At 36.8% G+C, this 19,192-nt stretch overlaps 2 protein-coding genes across 2 annotated transcripts in view; one reads left to right on the forward strand and one right to left on the reverse strand.

Moving 5' to 3' along the window:
- AK5 (adenylate kinase 5) overlaps window positions 1-19,192 on the reverse strand; it is a 298,444-nt gene that overhangs the window by 124,688 nt on the left and 154,564 nt on the right. The gene's annotated exons all lie outside the window — the stretch shown is intronic.
- On the forward strand, window positions 1,810-15,857 carry LOC116563813 (60S ribosomal protein L29-like). Its single transcript, XM_032296558.1, has 2 exons — window positions 1,810-1,814; window positions 15,261-15,857. Exon 2 carries the CDS (start codon window positions 15,283-15,285, stop codon window positions 15,757-15,759), a length of 477 nt encoding a protein of 158 aa, XP_032152449.1. The 5' UTR covers window positions 1,810-1,814; window positions 15,261-15,282; the 3' UTR covers window positions 15,760-15,857.

Genomic DNA, 19,192 nt, shown 5'->3' on the forward strand with positions numbered 1-19,192 from the left:
CCGGGAGGTGGAGGTTGCAGTGACTGGAGATCATGCCACTGCACTCCAGCCTGGGTGACGGAGTAAGATTCCTTCTCAAAAAAATAAAATATGAAAGGTTAACCTACAGATTAGGAAAAAGTATGTGCAAACTGTATATCAGATAAGTGGTTAATATTCAAGATTTGCAAATAATTCATACACTCCAATAGCAAGAAAATTTATAAGCTGATTACAAAATGGGCAAAAGACTTGAATAGACATTTCTCCAAAGATGATATGAAAAATGGCCAACAGGTACATGAAAAGGTACTCAACATCCCTAATCGTGAGGAAAATGCAAATAGTACCCACCATGAGATACCACTTCACACTTGTTAGGATTGCTACTATTAAAACAGACAACATAACAAGTGTTAGTGAGGGTGTGAAGAAAAGGGGATACTGTTGTATACTGTTTATGGGAATGTAGAATAGTGCAGCCGTTATGAAAAACAATACGGAGGTTACTAAAGAAATTTAAAGTAGAACTACCATATGATGCAGAAGTCCTTCCCTTTCATACCCAAAGGAAATGTAATCACCACCTCATAAAGGTGTCTGCATTGCCATGCTCATTGCAGCATTATTCACAATAGCCAAGAAATGGAGACAGTCTAGGTATCCCAATAGACTATCATCCATCTTTAAAAGAGAAAGAGATCCTGCCATTTGTCACAACATGGATGGATCTGCAGGACATTCTGCTAAGTGAAATAAGCCAGACACAGAAAAATATTGCATGATCCCTCACTTATATATGGAATCTTTAAATAAAGATCAAATATTGGCCAGCCATGGTGTTTTATACCTATAACCCGAGCCCTTTGGGAGGCCAAGGCAGGACTGCTGGAACCCAGGAGTTCAAGACCCTTGAGGTCAAGAAAGTGAGACCCCATCTCTACACAAAAAGTCAAACATATATCTGTGTATACACAGAAATACTATGTACACATATACACACATATATACACAGAAATACTGTGTACACATATACACACACACATATATACACAGAAATACTGTGTATACATATACACACACACATATATATATGTGTGTATATATATATGTATATACACACATATATATAGACCAATTTCATTCTTTTGCAAGTGGAAATCTAGCTTTCCCAGCACCATCTATTGCAGAGACTATCCTTTCCCCATTGTGTCTTTTTGGTGCCTTTGCTGAAAATTGGTTGACCATATGTCTTTGAAATTATTTCTGGATTCTTTATTCTGTTCCAGTGCTCTGTGTTTCTGTTTTTATGCCAGTATCCTACTGTTTTGATTACCATAACTTTGTAATATAATTTTAAACTGGGAAGTATGATGCCTCCAAGTTTGTTTTCCTCTCAGAATATACATATGTGTGTGTGTGTGTGTGTGTGTCTTTAAACAGTCAAAAAAGACATATATATATATATATATATATATATATATATAGAGAGAGAGAGAGAGAGAGAGAGAGAGAGACAGAGAGAGAGAGAGAATAAAACATCAGTTACTAGGATCAGAGTTGGGCAGTGCGCAGTGGCGGGGACAGGACAGACATAGGTCAAATGATACAAAGTAGCAAATATGCAGGATGAATAAGTGAAAAGATTTAATGTACGACACGAGGACTACAGTTAATAATAGTGTACTGCAGTCAGGAATTTTTCTAAAGTATCTTATAGCTGCTCTTGTCTTGGGTGGGTTGGGGGGACAAATGGGTAACTATGTGAGATTATGTCAATTTGTTCCACTATAATAACTATTTTACTATACAGGCATATCTTTTAACATCAGGTTGTATACCTTAGATATTCACAATAAAGTTTACTTAAAATATTTAAAAAGTAAATTAGAAAAAATGTTTTTCTTGATTTAGAAGCTTGATATCACTATGGAAATTCAGTCGAACACACACATACCGCCCACAGTAAACTCTGTTCTGGTGATGGAATGTGGCATTATTATTTTATTCATTAAATCTATTTGGATCTCTACAGTGTCCCTGTCACAGTGCAGTAGACACAAAAGAATTACTGATAGGGCCCTCCCTCTCAAGAAGGAAAGAAAGAAGAAGAAATACTTACTGTGCCAGGTGCTTTTACACAGATTATCTTTTAATCAAAATAGTCTGCAAGTTATATCAATTTTACAGACAAATAAATACAGGCTTGAAGAGGTTAAGTATCTTGCAACTTGTAATCTGATCCAGGTCTATCTGGGTCAATACTCCATGCATTTATTTGTAATGGATACATATAGCATATAGGAGACCATTAGGGAGTACTGCGAGTTGGTATACAATGAAGTAGAAAATTAAATACCAGTTTTTTCCCAAAACAGAAAAAATCTGAAATCCCAAACACTTCTAGTCTAAAGAATTTTGAGTAAGAGATATTCAACATGTATAATCAAGTGCTAAGACTTAAGGTATGAGCCTCTAATGCTTTAGGTGTTCAGTGGCAAAAAATTCATGTTTAATTATTACAGAAGATCTCAAGTCAGAAGATGCAGGATTTAATTTTAAATCCTTATAGGTGTGAAAGTTGTCAGAATCAAAATGGGGTCACTTGTGTTAAAAACAACTTTGAAAAATGGAGTCAGAGAAGGTCATAAAGGACGGGTTCTCATGCACAAATGCCTGATAAAAACCATCAAAAAAGACTCTGCGAAATCCACAATTTTACACAAAGGCTATTACTTCATGACACAAAAAAATGCTTCTGGGAGGACATCTGCCAAGTAATTGCCTGTCCAGCCTTGGACTGATACCACCCTTGTTATTGATCCTTGTAGCCAAGGATAATTATCTCAGAACAATTATGCAGATAGTGACACCAGCAAGATGGCTGTCTAGAAGTCCCTAGTGCTTGTGCCCTCAACAAAGACAGCTGAAATAATTACGTTTTAATGAAAATAACTAAAGGAGGGCACTGGAATACAGCTGAACAGTAACAGAAACCCCGGTGAGCACAGAAATTCAGGATGGTCACAGAGAGAACAGAAGGAAACACTTGACTTCCACCACCCTATCCCCCAGTTAGGATAAGTTGGGAACCTGGAGGAACTTCTCTCTATAGGGAAAAAGTAAGCAAAAGGATCCCAGCAGCCCCTGTCAGCACCTTTGACACCTACAGTCCTTACCACTGCGGTCCTCACAGGCACTTAAGCCCAGTTTAAGAAGCTTCCTGGAGTCCACACAGCTCTCTTCCCTCTAGGGAAGGAGCCCCACCCTCTGTGCCCACATGGCTACTGTCCAACACACCATCTTGGAAATGGAATTACTGCTGGAGTGTATCTTGCTCTGGGTGTAAGTAGCCATGGCAGTCCTTCATACCTGAGACTAAACTGCCTTTGAATCTTCCCTGCCCCATAGCTTGAAATCCCTAAGCTGAGCTTTAAGCCACTATTACATCTTTCCCCATCTGTCACCACTACACAGTGCCTCATCCCCAGGGGCCCAAGTTGCCACCAAGCCCTATTGGTTCAGGCTTCCAAATTGCAGCCATATCCTGTGCCCTGGGCAAAAACCTCCAGAGTATCCCTTATTCCTTGGAGTCAGGCCAGGGCTGTGACTTGCCTCCCAGGGGCAGAATCACAGCTACAACCCAACCTCCTGGACCCAAGCTGCTAGGGGGTACCTCAGAGTCACATATCCTTGCTCTGTGAGGAACCTAAATCCAATGCTGCCACAGAAAGCAAATCTGTACCCCCAAACCCCAGTATCACAAAAGGTTTGAGAGATCTTGAGCATAGAACCCTGGCCCCACAGCCCCTCTGAGCACCTGCCTCTGGAACCAGTGCCACTGCAATTGCTTCTAGGCTGGGTCAGACGTGACATCAAGAAGGATCCTCTCAGCTAAGTGACCCCATAGTGGGGAAAATAAGAATAGGAGGAGCCAGAAGCCCTTGCTGCTGAGGATACTAACAATAAACACTGCCACTATGGCTACCACAAAGTCCTACAGCCTAAACCACTGAGGTGCCTATAGTTATTACTGATGTTGAACACAGCCAAAGAAGCTGCAGAAAGACTATAAAACTGCACCTACTTGGAAACAGAGTCACCACATTTTTCCCAACTAGCACACCAGGACCCAACTGTAGATGAGTCTTTTTTCAATGAAAGTTACTCTAGAAAATTTGGAAGAGGTGATTGGTTCACCCACAGACATGAAGGCAGGGACACAAGAAACATAAAAGAGCATGGAAGTTTAACATCACCAAAGGAACATAACTCTCTAGTAACAGACCCCAATAAAAAGTAAATCAATGAATTGATGGAAAAAGATCTCAAAAATAATTATCTTAAGGAAATTCAATGATTTACTAGAAAATACAGATATATAATTCAATAAAATCAGGAAAACAATTCACAATATGAATAAGAAGTTCAACAGAGATATCATTTTACCTAACATATCCGGCAGCTGAAGAATTCAATGAATGAAATAAAAAATACAATAGAGAGCTTAACAGCAGACTTTATCAAGCAGAAGAAAGAGCCTCTGGCTGGGCACAGTGGCTCGCTCCTGTAATCTCAGCACTTTGGGAGGCTGAGGTGGGCGAATCACTTGAGGTCAGAAGATTGAGACCAACCTGACCAACATGACAAAACCCCATCTCTACTAAAACACAAAAAGTAGCTGGGCATGGTGGCCAGCGCCTGTAATCCCAGCTACTCAGGAGGCTGAGGCAGGAGAATTGCTTGAACCTGGAAAGCGGAGGTTGCAGTGAGCCAAGATTGTGTGCCATTGCATTCCAGTCTGGGCAACAGACTGAGACTCCAACAAAAAAAAAAAGAAAAAGAGAGAGAGAGAGAGAGAATGAGAGAGAGAGACAGAGAAAGAGAGGGAGAAAGAAAGAAACCAAGAAAGAAAGAGAGAAAACAGAAAGAGAGAAAAAGAAAGCAAACCTCTGAACTTGAATATAGGCCAGTATAAATTATACAGTTAGAGAAAAAAAAGAATGAAAAAGACTGAAGACAGCCTATATAAAACTTATGGGACACCATAAAGTGAACAAATATTTTTATTATAGAAATTTCAGAAAGAGAAGATATTGTAAAGGGTATTTAAAAAAACCTATTTAATGACATAATAGCTAGAAACTTCCAAAGCCTGAGGGGAGATACGGACATTCAAATCCAGGAAGCTCAAAAGTCCCCAAATAGATTCAACCCAAAAAATCCTTTCCAAGGTACACTGTGGTCAAATTATCAAATAATAATTTGTATATTCTCTACAAATAAGATAATCCCTATTAAAGGAACAGCAGATTTCTTGGTAGAAACCTTAGAGGCCAGAAGAGAATGAGATGACATATTCAAAGTATGGGAAAAAATTGTCAGGCAAGAATACCATATACCCAACAAAGCTACCCTTCAGAAATGAGGGAGAAATAAAGTCTTTCCCAGGCAACCAAAAACTGAGGAAATTTAACAGCACTAGGCTGGCCTCACAAGAAATGTCAAGGGAGCCATGTACTTGGAAGTAAAAAGATCATCATCATCATCATCATCATTATGAAAAAACATGAAAGTTCACTGGTAGAAAAGATACTCCAAAGAGAAAGAAAATAATAAATGCTTATCATTACAAAAAACCCACCAAATCACAATAACAACCAATAAGAAAGCAAAAAAGGAACAAAGAATATACAGAAACCCCAGAAAACAGTATACTGAACAGATTTAGCACTTCAAAGTTTATTGCAGCACTATTTACATAGCAAAGTATAGACTTAACCTAAGTGTCCATCAATAGATGAATGAATAAAGAAAATGAAGGGGGTGTGTGTGTGTGTGTGTGTGTGTATACATATACATGAGTTGAAAATGAGGGGTGTGTGATGTGTATGTGTGTGTATACATATATGTGAATTGAAAATGAGGGGGGTATGTGTGTGTATGTATACATATACGTGAGTTGAAAATGAGGGATGTGTGTGTGTGTGTGTGTGTGTGTGTGTGTGTATATGTGAATTGAAAATGAGGGGTGTGTGTGTGTATGTGTGTGTATATAATATTATTTAGCCATAAAAAAGAGGGAAATACTGTCATTTGCAGCAATATGGGATGGAACTGGAGGACATCATGTTAAGTGAAATAAGCCAGGCACAAAAAGATAAATATCACAGTTCTGACTCATATGCAAGAGCTAAAAAAGTAAATTTCATGAAGGTAGAGAGTTAAATGTTGGTTACCAGAGGCTAGAAAGGGTGATAAGGGAGAGGAGATAAGGTTAATGGATATAAAACTAAAGTTAGATAAAAGGAATAATTTCTAGCCTTTGACAACAAAGTGGGGTGACTATAGTTAACAATAATTCACTGTATATTTCAAAATGGCTAGAAGATTTTTAATGCTCCCAACACAAAGAAATGATAAATGTTTCAGGTGATGAATATCCTAATTACCTGTTCATTACACACTGTATGCATGTATAAAAATATCACATGTTCCCCATATGTATGACTATTATGTATCAATAAAATTATGTAATCTTCCTCATTTTCCTCTAGAAAAACATTCTCTTCCTTTACCTCCCTAAATACGCACATAGATTATGATTGCCCATGTATTCCCATGGCAATGTCCATTCTCAAACAAATATCATTTTCTTTCAGGGAGTCTCTCTCTCTCTCTCTCTCTCTCTCTCTCTTATTTAGGATGATATAAATGGTGTCAGAAGTGAGATCAAGGTCAGCTTACCTTAGATAGATTCTCAGTCCCTGAATTGGAGTGCAGTATCACCTGAGCCCTTTGTGCTCTTCATTTCTATGAGTTGCCTTTTTGGTCCTAGAGAATTTCTTCTCAGATTTTCTGACTCTTTCATTTTGGTGAGTTTTTTGGACATTATTTGGGATCTGATTGGATTGTAAGGCTACCTTAATAATGGACATTGCAGTCCCCCAGAATAATAAACTTTTGTCTTTTCTGGCAAGCCTTTCTGGTTTAAGGACAACGTTCTTCTGGTTTGAATATTCTGGTTTTTACAGAATGTGTACCTTGTTTGTGATGCATGTCTTTTCTGGTGAATTCACTTTTGGTCTGCATGCCTAGTTTGATATTTTGGTTGATTAGCAAGCTTGGCTTAACATTTTTGTGAGCACTCTAATTTTGGTTTCATTTTGGTTTGGTTATGCACATCTATAAATAATTTAAATCTTGTAATTTTTTTTCTCTTCTTGCTTGCTTTTGAACATCTTTCCAGAGCAAAAATAAACATTCAAGTGGTAGGTGTGAGATGGCCAATTAAAAGCCACTATCTAAAAGCCACCACCATAGGGTGGTTACCACTATCTAAAATATCAAACTCCTGACATTCCCTGATAGAATGCACAGATTTCTTTTCTTTCAAGAGATTAATAAGAACCAAAATGGGATTCTCAAACATTAAGGCATGCCAGTTTTTCTAGGACTCCAGCCAGCTACATGGTTTTTCCCCATGCACATTTTTAAACCAATGGCCATCTTAGGCATTATGTGAACTACCCAACCTTTTTTTCTTTGAGTACCAAAGTAAGAAGCTGCAGCTATAGGGTTAAAATGCTGGTATGTAGAGGCTCTCAACTTCTCTTTTTTTTCTTTTTTCCCCCCTCTCTGCTTCTGTGAATCTGCTGACTTTTTTACTTGTATTAAAATAATCTAATTTTGCTAATTTCCAAAGCTACTTATAAGTTTTTTTTAAGGGCACTTCAGCCAAGATAAGAAAAAAAGAAAGGGCTTTCAAATTACGGTAGTTCCATGGCAACCAAGAAGCTATCCTTTATACTTAAGAGTCATCCCCTTTGGAAATGTTAATTTAGATTTGCTTGACTAACAATTGCATAGGGTGATTTAACAATTGCTTTAGTTAATTAAAAGCTAGATAGTCTAAAAAGGAAAGAACTAGATTAAGGTTTACAAAAGGTAGGCGCTCAGATCAAACAGGTCTAAGTCTTGAACTGAGAGGAATCTTTGGCATAAGGTATCTTTGGCATAAAAATTTTGCTTTGTCTGCTGTACGTGAGCCAGGAAAAACAGGGGGGGGAAAAACCTTTAAATACCTTTTTCTAAAATGCTTCCCTGCCTGCATTGACTAATCAAGTAAATCAGACAAACAAATAAAAAGATAAATTTATTACTGGAATTCAAGGCCACTGGGATATTTTGTTTTTCTATACAATTCAGCCAGTGTTAACTAAAATGAAAACATTTGAATATTTAACCCCAAAGCTAATTTAAAACTTGAAGAATAAAAAGAGGTTTTTAAAAATCAAACTGCTGTGGAAACTGCTTTACTTAAAGCTTTGGTCCACATCCTTCATAAGGTCACCTATCAGGGCAAATAAAATTTAGCCATGTGCACAGGTCCCATTTTTTTGAAATATAATTTGGATTCAACTGTCCTTTTATAAACCAGTAAGTTTAAATTACTATGTTTTCCTGTCTCATGATTAACATCTTAAAATGAAAAGTTGAAGAATCTGCTTCTATGTATTTACGTTGTCTGTATGTTTTTGTGTTGCATGCATGCATTTTCTACCAAAGTATATGGAAGAGCTAATTAATTAATTAATTGACTTAAAGGGAAAAATGAAGCACTTCAATCAAATACTTTATCAAAAACATAATAACCACCCCAAAGTTTTTAAGTTCACATGACTTGAGTAAATGTTTGATAAGTAAACTAATTTTAAAATTGTTGATAAAACAAAAATAGAAATGTTTTAAGAATTGTCAGCATATATTTTTTGCCTGAGTTCACTAGTCAGGCAGTTTTACATTTATCTTTGCTAGAAGTTTTAAGGAGTCAGTGTTTGACATGAATGTTATAGAACTATAAATCTACCCTAAAAAGAGAATGATCTTTGTTTATATAACTCCTTGATAAGTAATACTAATTTAATACTGTTGATTTAATGAAAACAGCTGTATTTTCTGAATTATTGGCAAGATACTGAAGCATTTAACTTTAAAGTTCTTAGCTGGGTGAGGAATGCCTAATTGTCACAGCCTATAAAAATGGCTAACTAGGAAATAGCTTGAAATAATTACCAGCCTTGTCTAATATCTTAGTATCATAAGTAATAGTTATAGTTGTTAAAAATAAATTAGGTGAATGTAAATGGCATAATCATTTATAAATGAATTCTTAGTTTCAAAAAATCTTTTTGATAACTTAAAATCTTAAAGTTATGTTAAATTAAGTAACAGATACTCATTAAATATCTGGGTCATTTCAAAATAAGATAAAATATTTAAACAAATTGCTGAACATAAATTTAAGTTTTTTCTTGTCTTCTTAAATTTTATAGAAAAACAAATATATTTGGGTACATTAATATACATTAAGATTATGAGGAAACACTTCCAAAATAATAAAATCATTCTTATCCATAAAATACTGATATGGAACAGTTCAAAATTTCTTGCTTCCTATGCTTTCATTAGAAATTAATGTGACTAACAGTTAAAATTCTAATTACTATATATAATTCTGTATACAAAGCAAACCAATAAAAGTAAAATGTGTTTTTGATGGGAAAAGTTATAAGAAAGGGATAAAAATATGCTCTTTGTTGAGAAAAAAAAAATTGTCTAATTTAGAGGTTAATTAAAGATTGTTTCAAAATATGAATTTAGAAAGGAAATAGAAACAAGACAGAAAGGAACCAGTATGTAGGAAACAGAGAGATGTGAAGAAAGTTATAAGTGTGAAGATGTATTTTTGGTATGGAATGTTAAAAGAGAATAATTTTTCAGAATAATAAGGAAACAAGGAAAGTACATTTTTATCCTAAGGTGACTTATTATTTTAAAAAGTGAAAGTACAGGACAAAACTAAAGGCTTAAGCATGTCCTCAAAGGTCTGTGCAGACTGTGAAAGTTTTGAGAGGTATGAATTTTATAAAAGTAGTTTTGTGTGTAATCAAGTTTGCTATAAATAAAAGGGAACTATGTATAACTATGTATGTATTAAACAGTATATATGTGTAAGTCTTTCTAAGGATTAAGTTTTGATTATATACATAACTTAGTTTGTAAGTTAAAACTGCATTTACAACTAAGATAACTAATATTTTGGTTCCTCATATTAGAACAACAGAGTTTCCATGAAGTATTAATCTGCTCTTAGTAAAATTTGTAAGAGGCCTTGATTTTTAATTCTGAAAAATTTCAGCCATCTTCTAATCTGCAGCTTCTGCCTGTTTTGTTTTTTTGTTTTTGGAGATGGAGTCTCACTCTGTCGCCAGGCTGGAGTGCAGTGGCGTGATCTCGGCTCACTGCAACCTCTGCTTCCTGGGCTCAAGAGATTCTCCTGCCTGCCAAGTAGCTGGGATTATAGGCATGCACCACCATAATTCTGTATTTTGTATTTTTAGTAGAAATGGGGTTCCACCATGTTGGCCAGGATGGTCTCGATCTCTTGACCTCGTGATCCGCCCCAATCAGCCTCCCAAAGTGCTGAGATTACACGTGTGAACCACCATGCCTGGCCTCTGTTTTACTTTCTCTATTTACTTTCCCTAGTTTCAAATTAAATGTGCTATGTTCTCTATTTAGGATGGTAATTTCATTTCTTGAGGTAAAGTTCTCCTCTTGAAGCTTTTAAGATTTATATCTCAGAAGCACAATTTTTGTTGTACCTTGCAGCACAGATTTGCAAGTCATACAACACTGCCTTCTGCTCTTCCTGTCCCTCCCCGAGAGGATACATCCTTTTGCTTGGCTAGGTTGATAACTCTCTTCTTCAACCTTTTTGTCAGCTCCTCAAACTCTTTTCTCTACTTTAAGCTCTGCTGTTGTGGCCTGATGCTCAAATGTTTGTCTTGAAGGACTAGAAAAGCAATGTTTTCTTCCAGTATAACTTGATTCTGTACTCTTGGCTTTTCTTGATATGTTTGAATTGTTCCATGTAACCAGGCAATTTCACAAACTTTCTCTTTTTCTGAGAGCCATGTATTCCTCTGCTCAAGGTAGTAGTTTTCTTGTTTACTTCTATGATATGACGTAAACTCATACCCTTAGACACACTCTTCTTGCATCTGATTAAATTCAAGTAGTTTCTCATCAGGTTTGACTTTCAGGTTATTTAAACAGGCTTCCCATAAGAAGCAATTGCATTGCAGAAAGCTTTTTTTTTCGCTTTTGGTCATCGGCCTAAGACGAAGATTTTTGTAAGTTCCTGGGCTTCATGTGTTCTTTATTACGTTTTTTGATTACTTAGGAAAACTGAGCTTTGAAAAGGTTTAGGATTTTTGTTTTATATTCATGTAATTTTCTGTATTGTTTTTGAAGTCTTTCTGTAATCCAATTTTGATCAAGTGTTTTCAGTCTCTTGACATTTTTGAAAGACTTCCCTAGGATCAAGTTCTAAATTAAATCTTTCTGACTGAAAACTAACTTTGTGATTTTCCAGTTGGGCCCTGGAGAGCCTCAAAGACTGTATCTTTCATCCTATAGAGGTATTAAATTATTAGGTTTATTTAGTAAATTAAATGGGAAGCATTGACAAATGATAAGTGATGCTAGATCCTTTTTCAGTTACATTTATGAGTATGTTATTGATATGAATGTTCCAAGATTATATAAAACTCTTAGAAATCTAATATATAAGTCAGAATTCTTATTATGTTGTATGAAAATAACCGAATTTCCTTGTCAATTTCTGGTTATAAACTTTCATCAAACTTTATTTATTTACTTTTGCTTTGCACTTGATTTTTCTGATTTCATCAGATTTTAAGGCATGGTTATTTTCTATCTTATTTTCATCCACAGGTACTGGTTTGGGTTCTTTTCTAAAGACATAATCAGATTCATGGAAAAGACTCTAAGGAGTGGTCTTAAATATAAGTTTCTAATAATTTTAAGATCCAAGTTGTTAGATAATAAAATAAAAATCATTTAAGTACTAAATAAAAATTTTCAGAACTCCAGTGAAGAAACTGATAAATTTATTAAACTGCTAACCGAGATCCAACAGGACAAAAATAAATTACATGAAACTAAATGAACTGAAAAAAAGAATTTTGTAGCCTATTTATCTGAAACATTGCTGGTTCTTTACTCAATGTTTTGTCTTCCAGATTGAAGAAAGCTTTTTGTCTTAAGCTATCTATTGTTTACAACCACTTGGTAAAGTAAACATTTGTGAACAAAAATGGAAGCATTTACTTTTTCTTCCTGATTCCTCCAAAATTTGAAAACTATTCATGACCATATAATTGTTTACTTAAGTTTGATAAGAATCTGTTCTCTTTATTACGGGATACAAGTAGAAACATTGGTTTTATCACCAAAGTTTTGACTAAAATGTCATATTTAAATTGTTTATAGGTACTATGGATAAAGTCTGAAGTCAGCTTTGGTTTGGCTTCCTACCCTCAAGAAGTTTTTAAGTCTGAGAGTATTACATGGTCAAATCATTATTCTTGCTGGCAAAATTTGATAAAACTAAACTTATTTTACAAACAAATCAGTCTTACTGTAATTATCTTTGGTAAAAATAAGGATGACTATAGAGAGAAAAAGGTTACGTTTCTAAAGAAAAAAACTATAACGCACCTGGTGTTAGGCTATGGCCCTGTGCATTGTCTTCAAGTTCTTGTCATCTACCTGTAGACTGGATTAGAACCTGAATTCTCCTAATTTTCAATGTTTGGCTGCAACTCTCCAACTAAGAACGAAAACTATTCTGTGCTTGCTGCCTTAGAAGCTCAAGCTAAACAACTTGATATAAATTTCAAGAGACAAGTCTCATGTCTGAAAAAAGGACGAGTCTTGTGCCACACAGAGAGTTCACCAACCCACCTGATGCCATAGCAGAGGCATTCAAACTGCAAGCCAAGAGAAGCTGATGGCTTCACGGTGCAGGCAGCTTTTCCCAAGACACTCCATCAAAATGAGACTCTTACCCCTTTTAATTGTTCCTTTCTTATGCTTACCTTTTTCTTTGGCAAGATAATGTTGTAATTCAGATTTCACAATCAGTAGCTTCTGCTCATCACAGAACCTGACCTCTTAGGTATCTATTGTTTAAATAAAAAAAAGTCTATGCTTCTGCTAATACTACATGTTATACCTGGGTCGATTTCTCTGGGGAAGTGGAGGCCAATATCCACAAATGTTAAAAAATGGGTCACAGGGTTACAGCAGATGTTATTTGATTCTCAATGGTCATTTGCTTTATTCAACTGTTTGTCTTTGAGACTGGGTTCATGGCTCAAAACCATTATACAAACTTGGATTTATCATATTGATATTAATTTTATTTTGTATTTTCGTTTTTAAAACTTGTACCTGTTGCTTGTTAAATTTCTGCAGAAGTACAACTCTTAACAGAATAATGCTGTCCCAGTGCTTTGAGATCATGGCCAAAATACTGTGGAATAGACAAAACTGAATGTAGCGATAAATTCCAGGTAGACTTAGCCTGAGAGCCATTTCCTCCAAGCCTCCCTTGTTGCTCAAATGTGGCTAAAAGGCTTTTGATACACATTCCTACTCACCAATCACTTCTTCTGATGTGGGCCCAGACCAACAATATGGGACACATCCTGGCACCAAGGGACAATCAAAATCTAACTACAGGATGATACTTTCAGAAAAAGATCTTGATCAAAAGGGAGACATGAGAAAGTTATCAGAACCAAAATGGAGTCAGTGTGTTAACCAGGAAAAAAAACAAAAAACACCTGAAAAAACACCTTTATGGCTTAGGAAGGCCATAAAGGGAGGATTCTTATGCATAAGTTTTTGATAACAAAACCACTACAAAAGATTCTGCAAAAAACACAGCTTTGCACAAAGGCCATCGCAACCTTACACAAAAAAACACTTATTTGAGGACATTTGTCCAGCAATTGCCTGTCCAACTTGGACTGACACAACCTTTGTTACTTATCCTTGCAGCCAAGGATAATTATCTCAAAACTATTATATAATCCTCCTTATTTTTTCTTATAAAACCTTTGTCTTCTTTTACCTCCATTGTAAACTATGGCAACCATATTCCTATTGCAATGCCCATTTCTGAATAAATATCCTTTTGTTAGAGAATTTCCCTCTCTGTTATTTAGGATGACACAATTGCTAGGACCAAATATTCTTTTAAATCAAGAGCTAGCACTCTTGATATAAAGAGCTAGCGCTCTTGATTTAAAAGACTGACACAGAGTTATATTTTTAAAGACGTCAAATATGCTTCTAGTTCTTTTGGGCACTGGCCCTAACTGTTCTCTACCCACTTCCTTCCTAAATTGCTTAGAATCCTCAGCTCATCACCACTTAAACTCTGTTAATGCTTTGCTCTCTTTCTGAAGCACACATTTGGTAAAATTCCATCACTGTGTGAAAAAAATTACTGACCTTCCTTGTGTCCTGCTAGAAGTTCTACAATACTCAGTATAATGCCTGCAAAAGTGTCTGTTACCTAGGGCCACCCAATAAACATTTGCAAGAAGAATGAAAAAAAGTGAAAATGACTGATTGATCAAAATAAATTTCCCGTCACTAATTTCAAATGAGCTCTCAATTCACTATCAAATGAAATGCTTGGTAATCCTGTTCTGTTTCCTTAGCACGCTGCCTGCTAGATTTCACAACAGTTCAGGCTTCTTCACTCTTGAAACCTTGAAATTTCAACAGATGACTTTGCCTCTGGAAGTGATCTTACAGGAACTCATCGACTTCCCACCATTAAATATATAAACCCATCCTTCTATCTTATGTTTCTTCTATCGTAACTCACATCCTCTGTTGGTCTCAGGCCAATGTCTCCACCAGGGCTGGAGAACCCAGCCCTACCACATTCAGATAGTCTTGCCTCTGTCTTGTGCTTGTATATTCTCCTTTCCACAAACAAGCAGACCTTTCCTGTGAGTTTAAACATGCTTAAGTGTCTTCACTTTATAGCTCTTTGTAAAGTCCTTAGTTTCCTCCGTATTCAATGATTATTTTCCAGTCTCTCTCTTCCTTATCTTCTCAGCTACATTTGGCACTCCCTGCATCCTGAAATACTGTTTTTTTTTGGCTTTTGGAACACCACATTCTACTGATTTTCCTTGAATCTCTCTAATGGCTTCTTCTACGTCTTTCTGCTGTTTCATCTTTCTCTACTAAGCCTTTAAATTTCTTCGGTGTTCAGCTATAGACCCTCTTCTCCTCTCAATTTTGTTTTCTTTCTCTATCTTATCTCCACTCGCAAATTCAAGTTCTATTTTAAAAAGGCTCATAGCTTCCGGTCCTAGGTGCTTCAGGAACCGTGGCTTAGGTGCAGACATGGCCAAGTCCAAGAACCACACAACACACAACCAGTCCCGAAAATGGCACAGAAATGGTATCAAGAAACCCCGATCACAAAGATACGAATCTCTTAAGGGGGTGGACGCCAAGTTCCTGAGGAACATGTGCTTTGCCAAGAAGCACAACAAGAAGGGCCTAAAGAAGATGCAGGCCAACAATGCCAAGGCCATGAGTGCATGTGCCGAGGCCATCAAGGCTCTCGTAAAGCCCAAGGAGGTTAAGCCCAAGATCCCAAAGGGGGGTGTCAGCCGCAAGCTTGATCGACTTGCTTACATTGCCCACCCCAAGCTTGGGAAGCGTGCTCGTGCACGCATTGCCAAGAGGCTCAGGCTCTGCTGGCCAAAAGTCAAGGCCAAGTCCAAGGATCAAAACAAGGCCCAGGCTGCAGCTCCAGCTTCAGTTTCAGCTCAGGCTCCCAAAGGTGCCCAGGCCCCTACAAAGGCTTCAGAGTAGATACCTCTGTCTGCCAACGTGAGGACAGAAGGACTGGTGCAACCCCCCGGGGCTGCCATCTGCATGGGGCTGGGGTCCTCCTGTGCTATTTGTACAAATAAACATGAGGGAGAAAAAAAAAAACAAAGGCTCATAAATTTGTATTTCCAGCCCAGATCTTTCCTTTGAGCACCAGACTCATATATTTGATTGCTCACTCTAATTTTCTACTTGGATGTGTTGAGGCACTTTGAACCCAGCATGTCTAAAATTACACTGATGCCCTATCTTTACACAACTTGTCTTTTCTCAGTGAATGCCACCACCGTCTACCCAGCTGTGCAAGTTAAAAACCCAGAAGTCACCTTCAACAGCTCATTCCCTGTTGGTTCCCACATCACTTCAACATGAAGTCCTGTTGATTTTCTTCATAAGTTCTTCTCAAATACACCTCTTTCTCTCTGTTCTCTTTTTCACTCCAGTGTCACCATCAACTCTCATTTGGACCACTGCAGCCTCTCCCTCTGGACTCCATAGATGCCTTTTCTTTCTTTCTTTTTTTTTTTTTTTGACTCCATAGACTGCTTTCCTCTAATGTGTTCTCCACTTTGCAGCCAGAACAATTTTTTATTTAAATAAACACAAATATAAGTATGTCAACAAACTCTCTTCCCTCATAAAAAACCCCAACTCTTCAAGGTTCCTATTGCTCTTAGGATAAAGTCAAAACCCCTAATCTCTCTACAAAGCCCTACTTTCCAGGCTTATCTGCACTCCAGCTATCCTGGTCTTCTTTTGGATGCCATGCTTCTTCCTGCTATTTCCTCTTTTAACATCCCTTTCCCTTCTCCGCAGTTCTTTCCTGTTCTCACACATACTCGATTATCTATGACCAGTCTTTCAGATCTCAATTCAAGAATCTCTTGGCTTAGAGAAGCCTTTCCTCACTTCACAGGCCACATCTACACACAGCACCATGCACTTCTTCTCCCAAGTACTTGACAGTTCTAACTTTATTTCTCTGACTATTTTATTCTTATCTATTTCTACTATAAGATCTATGATAGCAGAAACTGTGTCATCTTTTGCCCACCACTGTGTCCCCAGCACCTCATGTAGAGTCTGGCACATTAAATTTTTTCAGTATTAGTTGAATAAATAAGTAAACTAATGAAGTTGAAAGCATGAGCCTGGATGGATCATTGTGTAATTAGAGAAGAGGTCCCAGGATGGAATTAGTGAACACAACCTTTAGAGAGGGGGCAGAGGAAGCAAAACCATGTTGGGGAGAAAATACAAGGAAATAATTGCCATAGTGCTGGCATAAGCCAAGGGAAGCAAGAGTTTTGAGAAAGTAGAAGTGTCATCAGTGTCTTGGACCCCAGACATTGTAAGAACTGGGAAATGAAGATGGTTTATAGGGCAGAATGGCAGGTAAGGACATGGGATCAGGGAGCCAACTTCTCTTTTATCATATTAGATGATAAAGGCAAGGGGAGAGGAAAGATATTTTACTTGGCCTTTCTATGATATCTGGCACTGTTGATGGCTCCCTTCGTAGGGGTGGTAGGTTGGTAGATAGAGAAGGATACTTTTCAGATGAAAGCATTGTGGAAAAAAGCAGTACCACTGAATGGAGCAAGGTTCTAGGTAAGATGGGAAGGTTGGGATCAAGAACTTGGATAGAGCATAAGTCTGAAGACAAGATGCATGTCTCCTCCTTTGAAGTTGGTTGAATGGACAAAGGTACAAATAAGCCTAACAATGGAGTAGAGGGCCTGCACCATCACCTTCATCAATGTTTTTGATTTTGGGTTGGATTTCTGTCCTATGGGAAAAAGTACCTAGTATTATTGATGGGGCAATTGTTCTCCTGGATAGCTGCAGCTGCAGAAGTGTGGCTTCAGGTTTTGAGAACCTAAGTGATAGTTTTCTCTGTGTTAAGCAGGTATTTTCAATGAACAAAAAAGTACACAGAGAAGAAAAACAGCACACATTTTCCTTGTTGTGACCTTTGTCAACCCGGTGTCATTTTCAATTTAGTGTGTGGGCTTAGCAACTCTACACACTCTGCTCAATTAGCAGAAGTTTTACATTTTAATGGAGTCCAGCTTGCGAATGTTTTCTTTCATCAATTATGCCTATGGTTTTATATCTAAAAGCTACTGTCATTGATATGGTTTGGATGTTCTGTCCCATTCTATCTCATGTTGAAATGTGACTTCCACTGTTGGAGATGAGGCTATGAGAGGTGTTTGGGTCATGGAGGCAGATCCTTCATGAATGACTTGGTTCTGTCCTTGTGATACTAAGTGAGTTCCCATTCTATGTGTTCATCTATGAATAAGGACACTTTCATTTATTCCTTCCTAATCTACATGCTTTTTATTTTCTTGTCTTATTGCATTAGCTTGGGCTTCCATGTATAATGCTGAAAAGCAATGGTGAAAGGAGACACCCCTGCCTTGTTTCTTTTCTTAGCAGAAAGGCAGGAAAGCTTAGAGTTTCTCATCATTAAGTATGCTGTTAGCTGTAGGCTTTTTACATCTGTGTTGAGGGTTTTCACATCTGCACTTATAGAGATACTGGTCTGTAGTTTTCTTTTTTGTAATGTCTTTGTTTAGTGTTGGTATACAGAGAATGGCTTATAGAATGAGTCAGAAAATATTTCCTCTGCTTCTATCTTCTCATAGGGAATTGGTATGATTTCTTCCTTAAATGTTTGGTAAAATTCACCAATGAATCTAGAGCTTTCTATTTTGGGAGATTATTAGATATTGATTCAATTTATTTAATGATATATATCTTTTCAGATAGTTTGTTTCTTCTTGTGTGAGTCTTGGCTGTGTTTTTCAAGGAATTGGTGCATTTCATATAAAATTTGTGGGCATAGCATTGTTAATAATATTTCTTTATTATTCCTTTAATGTCCATGAGATCTGTAGTGATTTCCCATCTTATATCTCTGATAATAATTTGTGTTTCTCTATTTTTTCCTTGGTTAGCCTGGCTAGAGGCTTATTGATTTCATGGATCTTTTCAAAGATGCAGCTTTTGGTTTTGTTGATTTTCTGTTTTGATTTCCTATTTATAATTTCATTGATTTCTGCTTTAATTTTTATTAGTTCTTTTCTTTGGCTTCCTTTGGACTTAATTTTCTCTTCTTTTTCTAGTTTTCTATGGTGGAAGCTTTTATTAATTTTAATTTTTCTTTTGTTCTAATTATGAATTCAATGTATATACAAATATATGCAATCAATTGTATGAAGTTCACCATTATCACTGCTTTTGGTGTAGCTCCAAAATTCTGTTAAATTTTCATTTTCATTTAGTTCAAAATATTTTAGCATTTGTCTTGACGTTTTTTATTTGGCCCACATGTCTGTACATGTGCCCTAGAACTTAAAGAGTGTGTGTGTGTGTGTGTGTGTGTGTGTGTGTGTGTGTGTGTGTG

This window comes from Sapajus apella, unplaced genomic scaffold (genome assembly GCF_009761245.1).
Source record: "Sapajus apella isolate SASKATOON/1434 unplaced genomic scaffold, GSC_monkey_1.0 scaffold36, whole genome shotgun sequence".
Classification (NCBI taxonomy): Eukaryota; Metazoa; Chordata; class Mammalia; order Primates; family Cebidae; genus Sapajus; species Sapajus apella.

What these genes read in the sequence shown, in the direction of transcription:
- LOC116563813 (XM_032296558.1), top strand. Translation starts at nt 15,283, where the DNA reads ATGGCCAAGTCCAAGAACCACACAACACACAACCAGTCCCGAAAATGG.